The 15,648-nt window shown below is 45.2% G+C and overlaps 1 protein-coding gene across 1 annotated transcript; it reads right to left on the minus strand.

The window, feature by feature from the left end:
* Positions 1–337: 337 nt before the first annotated feature.
* Positions 338–9,331, minus strand: LOC140460646 (uncharacterized). Its single transcript, XM_072555262.1, has 2 exons — positions 9,286–9,331; positions 338–1,787 (listed from the first exon to the last, which is right to left on the minus strand). Exon 2 carries the CDS (start codon positions 1,386–1,388, stop codon positions 465–467), a length of 924 nt encoding a protein of 307 aa, XP_072411363.1. The 5' UTR covers positions 1,389–1,787; positions 9,286–9,331; the 3' UTR covers positions 338–464.
* Between the last annotated feature and the right edge of the window lie 6,317 nt (positions 9,332–15,648).

The raw sequence follows: 15,648 nt of genomic DNA on the forward strand, positions 1-15,648 counted from the left end.
TCCTGGGCTCAACGAGCAGTAGCACCCAATGGATCAAAGTTCATAGAATCACAGAATCCCTACAGTGTGGACACAGGTCCTTCAGCCCAACAAGTTCAAACTGACCCTCTGAAGAGTAACTTACCCAGACCCATTTCCCTGCCCTATGACTCGACATTTCCCCCGACTAATGCACCACACCTACACATCCCTGTACACTGGGACAATTTAACTTCACCAATCCACCCTACCTGCACACCTTTGGACTGTGGGAGGAAACCAGAACACCGAGAAAACCCACGCAGGCACAGAAGGAGAATGTGCAAACTCCACACAGATAGTTGCCCCAATAGTGGAATCAAAGCCTGGTCCCTGGCACTGTGAGGCAATGCTACTGACCACTGAGCCACCGTGGGAGTGGGTGCAGTCCAGCAGAAAACAAAACCAGCCCACCAACTCTCCCACTGTCAGACTGGGCAGGAGGTTCAGTCCTGGGGGTGACCCACAGCAGCCTCACCGGCAGAATCCGATTGTTGGGAGCACTGGTGCCCCCGCTGGTGCCTCTGCAAGTTGCAGGCCTGGGTGAAGGCCTTCCCGCACTCAGGACAGCTGAAGGGCCTCTCCCCAGTGTGAACCCGCTGGTGCTTCAGTAAGTCAGAGGAATTGCTGAAGGCCTTTCCGCACTCAGGACAAGCGAATGGCCTCTCCCCGGTGTGGACCCGCCGGTGGATCAGCACGTGGGAGAAATTGCTGAAGGCCTTCCCACACTCGGGGCAACTGAATGGCCTGTCCCTGGTATGGACCCACCGGTGGGTCAGCAGGTTGGAGGCATGGGTGAAGGCCTTCCCACACTCAGGGCAGCTGAAAGGCTTCTCCCCTGTGTGGACCCGTCGGTGGGTCAGCAAGGCGGAGGAATCACTGAACCCCTTCCCGCACTCTGGGCAAGTGAATGGCCTCTCCCCTGTGTGGACACTCTGGTGCCTCAGCAGGGAAAAGGCCTGGGTGAAGGCCTTCCCACACTCAGGGCAGCTGAAAGGCTTCTCCCCTGTGTGAACCCGCCGGTGGGTTAACAAGGCGGAGGAACTGCTGAACCCCTTACCACACTCTGAGCAGGCGAATGGTCTCTCCCCGGTATGGACCCGTTGGTGTTTCAGTAGGTCAGAGGAATTGCTGAAAGCCTTCCTGCACTCAGGGCAGCTGAAGGGCCTTTCCCCTGTGTGGACCCGTCGGTGCCTCAGCAGGGTGGAGGAACTGCTGAACCCCTTCCCGCACTCAGGGCAGGAGAATGGCCTGACTCCAGTGTGACTGCACTGATGAGCCTCCAAGACAGACGGGACATGGAAGCCTTTCCCACAGTCGCCATACTTCCAAGGTTTCTCCACGGGGCGGGATTCCTCTGGTTTCTCCATGGCTGAAGCTTCAGCGGCACACAAACACGTGTACAGTCCCTCCCTGCCGTGAATTCCTCTTTCCAGGCTGGATAACTGTTTTAGGTTCCACACTTAGTACGCTGTAACTGTAGGGTCTCTCATTCAGTCCCACTGATGCTGAAAACGTACTGCAACAGGGACCAAAAAACTTTGCTCCTTCTCACAGAATCTTAGTCAAAACTCGTTCCAGTCCCAATGGACTGAATGACTGTCAAACATTGACTTGAAATTGAGGACAGCAGACGCTGGAGAGTCAGAGTCAAAAAGTGCGGAAAAGCACACCAGGTCAGGCAGCATCTGAGGAGCAGGAGAGTCGGCGTTTTGGACATAAGCCCGTCATCTGTTGATTTTTAAACTTCAGTTTTCAGATCAAATACTCTGTAAAAAGAGATTACAAAAGTCATCATTGTCACTGAGAAGGTCTTTAAACATTTAGACTAAATGTAATGCTGAATTATAGAACACATTTATTACACTAGAAAATAGACAGACAGCAAGACTCAGAAAAGGGGGGCATCTTAAAGAATGTAAAAGATAGGGACACCTCGGCTGACCAAGTGATAACAGGATGCTGTAAGACAATTAAGAAGGTTTGCCTTAGCATCAGTGAATCTGTATGAACAGGACACCAAGTGATAACATTCACAGCCGTTCCATTGTGAAATTAATGACCGTATTTGATTCTGACCCTGAAATGAAACTCGGTACTATCAAAAACGTTGTAATTCATACTCAGTTGCTGCCAATTATAATGGATTCGTATACCCCTTGCAAGCAGGGCCGTCACAGAGAAAATAAATCTTTGCTGTTACAAAACCCTGACTTGAGAGTTCAAAAGGACACTAGAGAGAGACACCATTTTAGTGCTGAGGCTGTTGAATCCAGCAGAAAATTAACTCTTAGTGCTTAGCTGGTATGGATTGAATTTAATTGCATTTTGAGAAGCCAATTCTGGTTATGAAATGCAAATTCTGTAAAAGGAAATACTGAAAGCTTTAACTTACTTGCTGTTTTTACAGACTGCCCCACTGTCAATTCTAACTAATTAGATCTTATGTCTTATTTAAATTTGAATCACAAACTTGAAAAAGTAGGCATGTTTCATTCGAAGACGAATGAATCAGATTGAATGCAACCTTACGGTAACATCTCTGCCTCAGGTACAGAATGGTTTAGTGCTTAAAAAGCAGGAGTCTGCTCCTAGCTTAGAAAATATTCAAGGTCGAATATTGAAGAGATTCTTGCACAATGTGTCGGGAAGCCATTTTATGATGAACGTTTGCCCTCCTTACTAAGAAGCCGTTTTATAAAAGAACTGTATCTGACATGTGAGCTGTGCAAGGTTATCTTGTGAACTCTCCAATTAGCTGAGACTGGTACCTCTTTATGAGAGGAGTTTCTCTCACTCGCAGGCCCCTAACTCAGCTGTTTTTCCCACCTGACGAATGGCTTAGGGCCTGTAGGAGTGATTAGTCAAGCTTCACAGACCTGTCAATGAGCTTTTCTTCCTTATGAATTATTGTCTTTCACTATTATCTGTCTAATTAAGAACATGCAACTTCTTTTTCAAACTTTTGTACAAAGGAAGCCACTTTGTATCAATACATTGGAGTAGCCTGCTGGGCATTTGAACAGCTGGTAACCTACTCTCCTAGATTATTAGACCCAAGTTAGTTTATCTTATAGGTATCAATGTTCTGTTGTCACAGTGATGCTATTAGTGAATAAAGGGGATAACTAAAATTATACTAAACTGTCCATAACAGGTTTTTATTCCAGACTTCCAAACAGTACGATTTCCGGGACGAACCAAGAGGGAGGCTTTACAGGTCTGAGTCCACAAGAGATTCCTTGGGAGGTCTCAAATCTCCACTTTAACATCAGTCCAGGGTAGAAATTCAGAACAAGCAATTCTTTTTCTGCAGAACAATCTTTTCTTTTGTTATTCCACAAAATTGAAAGCACCATCCCAATCTCACTCCCCCATCCATTCTCACTCCACTCTAATTTTCCCGAAGGATGCTAATTTAGGATCTTACAGGGCCAAACAAGTAAAAACATCTCTTTTGAATAACTCTACCTGAAAGTTAACATCTTTCACAACATTGAGATACTGTTCAGTGTGAGCAGATCTGATTTTGGGAAGCAAAGAAAAACTGTATAAATTCAGGATAAAGCTGCAATACAGCGTCTTTAGAAACAACCAGACACAGGGTCAAGGCATTGACACCAACACCAGTGAGAAACTAAACATACAGACGTGGCAAACCATCAGTCTTTAATCTTTTAGAATGGGTTGTAGGTATCATTAATATGTAAATATCAGAACTTCTTACAAATCACCTTCGAGATAACATAAGTTTTGTAACAAAAGGTGACACCTCAGCTCAGACAATGCATTAAAGGTATAAGGTCACAGTCAGTCTGTATCCCAATTTTGAATCTGACAAGTTCTGTTTCCAAAGTGAAGTTTACAAAATATTATATGCATGCACTGACTGTATTGACTGCCAGCAGATTGCGCATTTTTTGAATAAAATCAAATGTTTGGATCAGAAATTGGCTAGCTGAAAGACGACAGAGGGTGGTGGTTGATGGGAAATATTCATCCTGGAGTTCAGTTACTAGTGAGGTACCACAAGGATCTGTTTTGGGTCCACTGCTCTTCGTCATTTTATTAATGACCTGGATGAGGGCATAGAAGGTAGGTTTGTAAATTCACGGATGACACTAAAGTCGGTAGAGTTGTGGATACTGACTAAGGATGTTGTCAGTTACAGAGGGGCATAGATAAGCTGCAGGGCTGGGCTGAGAGGTGGAAAATGGAGTTTAATGCGGAAAAGTGTGAGGTGATTCACTTTGGAAAGAACAACAGGAATGCAGAGTGTTGGGCTAATGGTAAGATTCTTGGGAGTGTAGATGAGCAGAGAGATCTTGGTGTCCAAGTACGTAGATCCTTGAAAGTTACCCAGGTTGATAGGGCTTTCAAGAAGGCATACGGTGTGTTAGCTTTTGTTGGTAGAGGGATTGAGTTTCAGAACCATGAGATCATGCTGCAGCTGTACAAAACTCTGGTGCGGCCAGATTTGGAGTAATGCGTACAGTTCTGGTCACCGCATTATAGAAAGGATGTGGAAGCTTTGGGAAAGGTTCAGAGGAGATTTACTAGGATGTTACCTGGTATGGAGGGAAGGTCTTAGGAGGAAAGGCTGAGGGGCTTGTGGCTGTTTTCGTTAGGGAGAAGAAGGTTGAAAGATGCCTTAACTGAGACATAAGATAATCAGAGAGTTAGAGAGGTTGGACAATGAATGCCTTTTTCCTTGGATGGCAACAGCTGGCACGAGGGGATATAACTTTAAATTGAGGGGTGATAGACATAGGACAGATGGTCAGAGGTAGTTTCTTTACTCAGAGTAGTAGAGGTGTGGAACGTACTGCCTGCAATAGTAGTAGACTCGCCAACTTTAAGGGCATTTAAATGATCATTGGATAGGCATATGGACGAGCATGGAATAGTGTTGGTTAGATGAGCTTCAGATTGGTTCCACAGGTCGGTGCAACATTGAGGACCGAAGGGTCTGCACTGCACTGTAATGTTCTATGTTTCTATAAATATAATTCTGCAAATACAAATTCACCCTATACACTTATATGCATGAGTGCGTGCATGAGAGAAAGCAAATGTCTATGTCTATGCTGTTTGATCACAAATGCTTTATTTCTGTAAGTGTTGTTATAAATCAGAGTTGGGTACTAATAGTTAGATGTAAGGGAGAGAGAATTCCTCAAATTGGGTACCATAAGAATCCTGGGAGACCTTTATTTCTGGCTTACTTCCCAATGAACAAACATTAAACACACTCACCTATTTATTTCTAATTTTGTTTCATTTTTCTTGTTTATTCCCCACTACGATGAGTCTCTCTGTCTGGATGGTTGACAGGCTGGGGCAATGTGGGTTGGGCCTTGAGTGACTGAATGTTTTATTGTTCTGGAAGGTGGAAAAGGGGGTCAAAGCTTCAGCAAAAACCCAGCAGAGCTGAGGACATACGACACCTTACTCTGTGGGAACAGGGAGATCAACAGAGGACAGAGAAATCAGGACCTGAAATCCGAGCTGACACCAGACTCCCCTGTGATCAGTGCTTTGATTAACAGTGCCAACCATCTACCTTTACCGAGCTTCCCATTAAACTTCTCTGTAAGGAGTCTCAGATCATAATTATTCTCTTCAATGTGTGCAGCCAATTCATTCACTTTTGTTACAATGCAGCACACATTCAGCTTTTACTTTTATTTTTTGTGATCTTTTGAATCCAGCTTTGATTGCTGGTACGTTTATCCTCCTTGCCCCTTTTTATCATTCGCTAACATTCATTTTCCACATCACCACACTGCTCACCGGCCTTGATTTGGATTGGCCATGCTAAATTGCCCATTGTGTCCAGGGATGTGCAGGTTAGATGGTTAGCCAAGGGAAATGCACAGTTATAGTTTCACAGTAATAGAAGCAGGAGTCGGCCATTTGGCCCATCCAGCCTGCTCTGCCATTCATTAAGGTCATCATCTCAGCTCCTCCGATCTGCATTGTCCCAACTACCCTTTAATTCCCTATAATGCAATAACCCAGCCAACTGTATCCTGAATATACTTAATTAAGCTGCTGCTACTGCTTCCTTGGGCAGAGAATTCCATAGATTCACCACATTCCAGGGAAAGCAGTTCTTCCTCATCTCTGTCCTAAATCTACTCTCCCTAATCCTGAGGCCATGTCCCCTAGTCCTAGTCTAATTCACCAGCAGAAACGACAGGATAGGATAGGTGGGGTAGGTGTGGGTCTCAGTGGCATGGTCTTCAGAGGGGTCAGTGTTGCCTTTATGGGCTGAATGGTCTGATTCCACACTGTAGGGCTTCAATGATTTACCAAGGTTGTGTGCGCTCCGGATTACAGCTCCCAGAACCTCCCCCTTTCTGCAAATGGAAAGACAAGTCCCACCCTGCCCTCTCGTATGTGTGTTCTGTAACTGCTTAATCATTTCTAGTGAATACAGCCCACACCTCCCACTGCTGCCTGTAACCTTTACAATGCTGATGAAACAATGCAATACCTGCAGTACTGAAAATCGTAAGGCTTCTAACGATACCAGTTACTGATTCACTGCTCCTTCTGATGGACCGCGTTGGAAATACAATGTTGAAGGCTGAATGAAATGAGCAGTTTAAAACAAAAACCCACCTAACCCTTCACTCGGTTCTCCACTCAGCACACTGTCCTTACTGCCAGTAAACCTGAAAGCACTTCATCCCCACAGTGCAATGAATTCCCGCTTTCCACCAGAATTCCAGATGTGCTCCCTCACTCAGTTGCTGTCTCACAAACGAAAGATTTCATTGTAACTTCTGCTCCCACTCAGGGCAAAACATCTTTGAAAACTACTCTGGAAGTCTAGTCTTCACAACCACACTTCTACTTTCACTGAAGACGATTAGAGTCATACAGCACGGAAATAGACCCTTCGGCCCAATCAATGGTGCCGACCAGATATCCTAAATTAATCCAGTCCCATTTGCCAGCATTTGGCCCATATCCCTCAAAACCCTTCCTATTCATGTACCCATCCAGATGCCTTTTAATATATTGTAATTTTACCAGCCTCCATCACTTCCTTTGGCAGCTCATTCCACAGAGACATCACCATCTTTGTGAGGAAGTTTCTCCTCAGGTTATTTTTAAATCTTCCCCCTCTCATCTCAAACCTATGCCCTATACTTTTGGACTCACATATCCTTGGGAAAAGATCTTGGCTATGCAGCCTATCCATGCCCCTTATGAACATCTATAAGGTCACCCTTCAGCCTCCAACACTCCAGGGAAAATAGACCCAGTCTATTCAGCCTTTCCCTGGAGCTCAAACCTTCCAACTCTGGCAACAGCCTTGTAAATTCTTTCTGAACTCTTTCAAGTATCACATCATCTTTCCTGCAGCAGGGAGATCAGAACTATATGTGGTATTCCAAAACATGGTCTAACTCAATGTACTGACCAATGGAGGAAAGCATACCAAACAGCTCCTTCATTATCTGATCTACTTGCGACTCCATTTTCAAGGAACTATGAACCTGCTCTCCAAGGTCTTTTTGTTCTGCTTCACTCCCCAGGACCTTAGAATTGGGTGTATAAGTCCTGCCCCGATTTGCCTTAACAAAACGCAAAATCTCATACTCATCTAAATTAAACTCCATCTGCCACTCCTTGGCCCATCTGCCTATCTAATCAATTCTAATTTATATCAAACTTGCTTTCATCTTTCATTCCCAGAAAGCTGAAAATCTCCATCCCTCAGACTCTTCCCCCATTCTCACTTTGCTGAACCTAATTCCTCTGTACCTCATCCTGAAGGGTCTGGTCCATGATGATTAACAGGCCCACACTCGGAGGGGATCTAATTAAAACCGACAGAATACTGAACAGCCAAGACAGAGTGGACATTGACAAGATGTCTCCATTGGTAGGAGAGACTAGAACGTGAGGGCACAGCCTTCGAGAAAGGGGAAGACTTTTCAGAATGGAGATAAGAAGAAATGTCTTCAGCCAGAGGGTGCTGAATCTATAAAATTAATTGCCACAGGAGGCCAGGTCACCGAGTATATTTAAGACTGAGGTCGATAGCTTCTTGAGTATCAAGGGAATCGAAGGTAATGGGGAGAAAGCAGGGGAATGAGGTTGAGAAATTTATCAGCCATGATTGAATGGTGGAGCAGACTCAATGCGTTGAATGGCCTAATTTCTGTTCTCATGTCTTATGGTCTCACACAGTGTGACAGAATTGGGAGCAGGGGTAGACCATTTGGTTTTTCCAGCCTGCACCAGCACTGAACAGATCATAACTGGATAGGAATATACTTACATCTGGGTGGATAGGTTGAGAGGTGACTTTATAGAGGATTGTAAGATCATGAGGGGTATAGATGAGGTGACCAGCAGGTGTCCTTTCCCTAGGGTGGGGGTTTCAAGATGAGGGAGCAAATTTTGAAGGGGAGAGGAGAAAGATTTTAAAAAGATATGAGGAGAAACTGTTTTTTAAGAAAGTGGTTTGTGTGTGGAATCAATGTCCAGAGGAAGTGGTGGATGCAAGTACAGTGATATCATTTAAAAGACATTTGGAGAAGTACATGAATAGGAAAGGTTCGGAGGGATATGGGCCAATCACTGGCAAATGGACCAGTTTAATTTGAGAACATAGCATGGACTAGTTGGACTGAAGGGTCTGTTTCTGTGCTGTACGATCCTGAAGCTGTTCTCTCCTGGTCTGAAAACCATTTTCTTGGAGATCCAAGATGGCGGTGGTCTGAGTGGTCTGCTGTGTTGGGCTCTGTGCCATATCCTACGGCAATATGGACCTTTACCCCCCTCGTTAACCATCCGAAGGAGAAAAAAAAACTAATATAAACTTAGTGAACATCTGGAGCTGCTAAAATTGTGGTTTGACAGCTTTAAGACCAGGATGAAAGCAAATGAAGGAAAGGGGCCAAAAGGAGTGCAGCAGGCAGGGCACTCCCCTACTGCATTGGGGGGTGCCTGGAGCCATTGCTCAAACTCCCAGGGCGGCCCCTTTGGATTTAATGGGGCAGCAGCAATTACTCTCGGAGTTTGACAAACTCTGAGAAAAGATTGAAGCAGCGGTGGAACCACTATCTGCCACGCTGGAAAAGCATGAGCAGTAAATTCAAATGTTGGCCCGAAGAGAATAGGCAGCAGAGGAGAGGACCGTGGCGGAGGTCTCAGGAGGAAGGATCCAAACGCTGGAAGACCAGGTTCGGGTCCTTCAGGAGCAAGTGGACGACCCGGAAAACAAAAGTAGGAGAAAAAGCTTACAGCTCGTGGGTCTTCTGGAATGTGAGGAAGGCAAAGACCTCATTGGAACCCTGGAGAAGTGGTTCCTGACGTTCTTGGGGCTGGAGTTGGAGTCGGGCCTGTTGAGTTTGGAGCGGGCTCACTGGATTGCAATGTGCAGGTCCGGACCGGACCCACGCCCCCGCACGGTCCTTGTGTGACTCCTGCATTATAAAGAAAAACAGTTAGTGATTGAAACAGCAAGAAGACTGGGAAGAGATCCACAGGCTTTGTGCATGAAAGGCACAAGAATAATATCTTTTCAGGACTTCTCAGGAGCCAGAATTAAGAAGAGAAAGAGCTTTTGATGAAGTTCAGAGAAAATTAAGGGATCTGAACATTCAATGTTCCTTGAGGTCCCTGGCCGTGTTGCATTTCGCTCATGGGGGGACGGTATATCATTTTGATTCAGCAGAAAAGGCGAAGAACTTTGTGAATTCTCTGAATTCAAGGACTCAGGTCGGGATGGGGCCATCGATACAGACAATGGTACAGTTCTTTCTGTCCCTTCTTTTCTTTTCTCTCTCTACATTTTTTTTGTGGTTATCGGCTTCTCCATACTGCCTTGATGTAAAACCAGAATTATTTAGGATATCGGTCAGTTGTGCATTATGTGAGGACTTTTGTTTTAACTGCTGTCCTTTTGGTTGTGGTTTGGGGGTGGCTATACCTGTGGTTAAGATGTATGGAGAAGGGGTGTGAGTGTGTGTGTGTGGGGGGAGGGGGGGGGAAGGGGGGAGTGGGCATCCATTTTTAACTCTCAGAATGTAAATAATGTGTTTTTTTTCATCTGTGAATTGCTTGCGGTTAGGGCACGGCCTCAGTTGGAAGGATCCAGGATGTTAGCTGTGGGCAAGGTGGGGTGGGGTGGTGGGGGAGTTATGATAGGGTATTCTTCTCCTTTAGCTCTAAGAGTAGAGGAGTGGCTATACTGATAAGAAGGAACCTCCCTTTCCAGGTAGTTGAGAAAATTAAGGACGAACTTGGACAGTTCATCATTCTTAAAGCTCAACTACATGGAGAAGAGTATGGCGTCCTGAATGTATATTCCCCACCCCCCTCAACGTGTACCCTCTTACATTTCTAACTGATGGAGTTGCTAAATTAATGAGTCTTGGGGTGCACAGTACGATCATAGGAGGGGATTTTAATCTCCTCATAGACCCTGAGGTAGACAGGGTGACAAGGGGCCTGGCATGTATGACTGCACGATCTAAGCAGTAGGTGGACATGATTCGTTTGATTAGTTTCCCTACAGTGTGGAAACTGGCCCTTCGGCCCAACAAGTCCACACTGACCCTCTGAAGAGTAATCCACCCAGACCCATTTCCCTCTGACTAATGCACCTAACACCATGGGCAATTTAGCATGGCCAATTCACCTTACCTGTACATCATTGGACTGTGTGAGGAAACCAGAGCACCCGGAGGAAACCCACGCAGACACGGGGAGAATGTGCAACCTCCACACACAGTCATCCAAGGCCGGAATCGGACCTTGGTCCCTGGTGCTGGGAGGCAGCAGAACTAACCACTGAGCCACCGTGCTGCCCCAGTGTGAGGAGTCGGGGTTAGTGGATGCGTGGAGGCATCGCCACCTGAATGGAAGAGATTTTACTTTGTATTCCAACCAACACAAGTGCCACACGCGAGTTGACATGTTTTTATGCCATCAGATATTTTGGATAGAACACTGGCTTGTAAAATTGGGCAGATAGCTGTCTCAGACCACGTGCCAGTGTATTTAGATGGTAAAATCAAGGGTGGTGGAATGGATGCACGGCACTGGCGCACGGACCCATTCCTGTTAAGGAATGGTAAATTCGTTGAGTACATCAGAAGAAAGTTCAGGGTCTTCTGGGATATCAACTCAAGTATGGCCAGTAATCCGGCAATACTGTGGGAGGCCACTAAGGCATATTTATGAGGCCTAGTTATTTCATATTAAACAACTAGAAGGAAGCAGAGGGTGGAGCAACAATAGATCGCTGATGAAGTATTTTATATTAGGACTTCACTCGTCACGCTGCAGCTCTCAGGGTTGCTCTCGACTCATTGCACACACAGGTGGCAAAAAAGGGTCTCCTTTGCCAAACAAAGATTGTTTGAATTTGGAGAACCAGCCCCTCCCCAGAATAGAGGCAGAACAGGTTTCCCTGTTGAATGCACCTATGATGATACAGGAGTCATTTTCTCGATTGATTCAAACAATTAATTTATTTGGCTGTTTTTCGGGCTACAGGATCAACTTTACAAAATCGGAAGCCATGTCGCCGGGGGGGGATTCGTGGAGGTGCCTGATCTGAAGGATGGAATGCAGTTCCTGTTTAGACGGTTGTCAAAAGGATTTTTGTATTTGAGAATTTTTATTACTCCTGCCTTCTACCAGCTGTATAAAGCTAACTATGTACAATTACTGCAGAGGATAAAGCAGGATTTGCAGCAGTGGAAGGGATTACCGTTATCACGGTTAGGCCGAATAGCCTTGAATAAAATGTATGTTCTTCCTCGCCTGTTGTACCCCTTGAGAATGCTCCCGTTGTTGCTACCCACATGAGTATTACGGAGTCTCAATGGTTGGCTCGGTTCTTTTATTTGGTGTCGCCGGCGCACCCGAATTAAGTTTACCAAATTGCAGCTCTCGCAGGGTGAGGGAGTGGGGTGAACCTTCTGGACTTGAAGAGACATCAAATGTGCACTTTGTTCCCATAGCTGGGTGGCAGGGCATGGGGGTGATTTAGGGTCAATTTGGCTTGATGTTGAAGCCTCGCAGTTACGTTGTTCCCTAATTATTTATGGATAAGATGAAATCCATGTCCGAGGAGTGTAAGAGTCCAATCATTTTAAATACGGTGAAAACCTGGAGGATAATGAGGCAAGATGAGGGCAATTGGCTTAAGACCTCACAGTTTACCCCATTGGTGGGAGCCCAAGGATTTCAACCTGGGGCAATGGCCTCCGGCTTTAGGTCATGGGAGAATAAGGGAATCTCCTGTCTGGGAGATTTATTCAAGGGGGAGGTCTTGATGTCATTTAGCCAGCTAAGTCAGAAATATGGATTGTACCCATTCCGGTACTTTCAGATAAGGGATTATATACAGAAAAAGACGATGGCCCCAGCTCAGCTTTACAGGTCAGACATGGAGAAAAAGTACTCCAGTGTGCTGGTGTTCTTTCAGTCAGTACTTTGTATTATTTACAAAAGGGACGTGCCTTCGGAGACGTGGAGGGAACCTGTAGGACGTGGAATCAGGAACTCAGAGATGATACTTCATTGGAAGTATGGAAAAGAAATATGGGAAAATGTAAGGAAAATTTCAATACGTAACAAAACACAGGCCACGAAATTGAAGATTTTACACAGGGCTCATATGGCGCCAGAGAAGCTAGCTAAGTTCAAGAGAGGCGTATCACCAGGTTGTCCCAAATGTAAAATTATTATAGGCACTCTCACACACTGCTATTGGTCATGTTTTAAGATCCAGACTTACTGGAGTGCTATAGTAAGGGAGCCGAAGGATATCCTCGGGATTGAAGTTAAAGTGGATCTGGCATTTCTTCTTCTGGGGTTAGCAAATTTGCCCTCTCCTGGGGAAACATGTGAAGAGACTGTGTAACATTCTTACCCACTATGCAAGGAAGAATATTTTAATGAAATAGACATTGGAAAAAACCCCAGGTCTTACGGGGTGGCGTCAGCTAGTGATGGAGCATCTCCCCCAAGACTACCACGTGAATATGATGCACCAAAGAACAGGGCGGTTTTACAAGATGTGGCAATCCTTTCTAAATGATATGGGTGCAGACTTATCAGCAATATTGACTAGGGCCGTGGTATGCCATGAGAATCAGTTTGGGCACCAGTGGGGCCCTGGGAAGGGAGGCTGGGGGAAAAGAATATGGGTACAATAACTGGAGCTTCCAGGGACGAGACCCTCAGTGGAGGTGTAGTAAGTGAAATAGAATAAAATAATGTGATGTAATTTAATTTGAATTCAGTTTAATTTAATCTTTTTAAAATTTGATTGTAGTTTAGTTTAAGCTAAGTAGGTACAGTTGTTCTGGTAGAATAGTAGTTAGTTCATTATTAGTAGTATCATGATATGACATTGTTGTACTGCCTCTCTCTTTCTGTACTTTGGTATTGTTCTTTTTTGTCTATAGATGTTTTATAAAAGATTTGAAAAAGTTTCTAATAAAATATTTAAAAAAGCATTTCCTTGCCTTCCCCCATAACTACTTTTAACATTCAAAAGTCAGATAAACTCAGCTTTGAATATATTCAATGACCCCCTAACTGCAGGAAGACATCCCCACTTCTGAACTTAATTCCTCTTGCTAATACACCACTTGCCTTGCTCATTGCTTGCTGCACCTGTCTGACAACTGGCATTGACTGGGATAGAAAGCCTGAGTAGAAGGGAGCTGAAGCTACCTCCTGATGAATGGTTTTTGCCCAAAACATTGACGGCCCTGCACCACGGATGCTGCCTGATCTGTTGTGCTTTTCCAGCGCCACATATTTCGACTCTGATCTCTAGCGTCTGCAGCTCTCACTTGTTCCACATCCCAATATATCACAATTTCAACAATGCATCTCCTTGCTGTTTTTATTTCACAGGAAAGACAATAACTTCACACAGTGTAACTGCATTTGCCATGTATTTGCTAATTAAGACACAGACCTGAACCAACTTTGCTGCAAGTCAAGAACTGAACTCCAGAATGAAAAAATAAAATGGAAAAGGGGGTGAGAAAAGAGTGTGTTGTACTCACAGATGTTGGACAGAGGAAAGTTGCAGTCTGAGGTGAAGCTCAATCTTCATTCAGAGAGAGAAGAACAGCAACTACAGCTTCACAAATTCATGGTCTAATGTCCGCATTCAGAGAATAGGGGCGTCCTCAATGGCAGGAAGACCACACTCCTTCCGGTCTTTTGGCGCTTTCTATTGGTCTATCAAAAGAATGTCGAGAACTGTTTCCGCTGTCAGGTAGGAGCATGCGCACTATTTTGCTGACACCGGCGTACATGCGCAGTGCTTGCTGACACCGAGAAGCATGCGTGGTCTGACCTGTGGAGGTGTTGGTGTAAATGACAAATTTTCAGTCGAAATGCTAATAGGAGAGAAAGAAAGACTGGTGCCACAAATTTGTTTTCCCGAGACTCAACATTTTATTGTTTTTGAATTTTGTCTGGCTGCTGAAGAGGATGTACACGGGGGCACAGTGGTTAGCACTGCTGCCTCACAGCGCCGGAGACCCGGGTTCATATCCCGCCTCAGGCGACTGACTGTGTGGAGTTTGCACGTTCTCCCCGTGTCTGCGTGGGTTTCCTCCGGGTGCTCCGGTTTCCTCCCACAGTCCAAAGATGTGCAGGCCAGGTGAAGTGGCCATGCTAAATTGCCCGTAGTGTTAGGTAAGGGGTAAATGTAGATGTAGGGGTATGTAGGGGTAGATGTAGATGTAGGTTACGCTGGGCGGTGTGGACTTGTTGGGCCGAAGGGCCTGTTTCCACATTGTAAGTAATCTAATCTAATCTAAAAAAAACCTAAGATTTAAAAGGGACAAAAGGGATAAATATTCACGCAGAGCGTGATACGTGTATGGAATGAGCTGACAGAGGCCCTGTGTTAAGGCTGGTACATTTACAACATGTGAAAGCCTTCTGGATGGGTTCTGGAAAGGCCTCTATATGAATAGGAAGCGTTGAGAGAGATATGAGCCAAATACTGGCAAACAGATCGCCTGATTAATTTAGGATATGTGGTCAGCGTGGACCAAAAGGTTTGTTTCTGTGCTCTGCAATTCTATGACTCTATTTCTACATAATCTGAACCAATTTCACAAGACTAGGAATAGGTCATTCCTCCCTCACAGCCTGTTCTCAACTGTGGCTTAACTGCAAGTTTCATACATCATTTTAGCTATTCTCAAATGGTTTTACAGATCAGCCATTTCGCTGGCTCAGTGGTTAGCGCTCCTGCCTCATACTGCAAGGGCCCGGATTCGATCCCATCATCTGGCGACTGTTGGTGTGGGATTTGCACATTCCTTTGCCCTCCTTTCAGTGCTCCAGTTTCCGCCGATGGTCGCAAAGATGGGCAGATTAGGGTGGATAGTCCATGCTAAATTGCCCCACTGTGTGCAGAGATGTGTTATGGGGTGGGTCTGGGTGGGATGCTTTTCAGAGAGTCAGTGTGGACTCGATGGGCCAAATGGCCTGCTTCCACACTGTAGGGATTCTATGATTACAAGAGTTGTCAAACCAGCAATCTAAATTGGTGAAGTATAAGACCAGGAGCCAATCTTCAAGCAGTTTTCCATTCATTCACAGAGTGAAATTTTA

Source organism: Chiloscyllium punctatum, chromosome 36, assembly GCF_047496795.1.
Source record: "Chiloscyllium punctatum isolate Juve2018m chromosome 36, sChiPun1.3, whole genome shotgun sequence".
Lineage (NCBI taxonomy): Eukaryota > Metazoa > Chordata > Chondrichthyes > Orectolobiformes > Hemiscylliidae > Chiloscyllium > Chiloscyllium punctatum.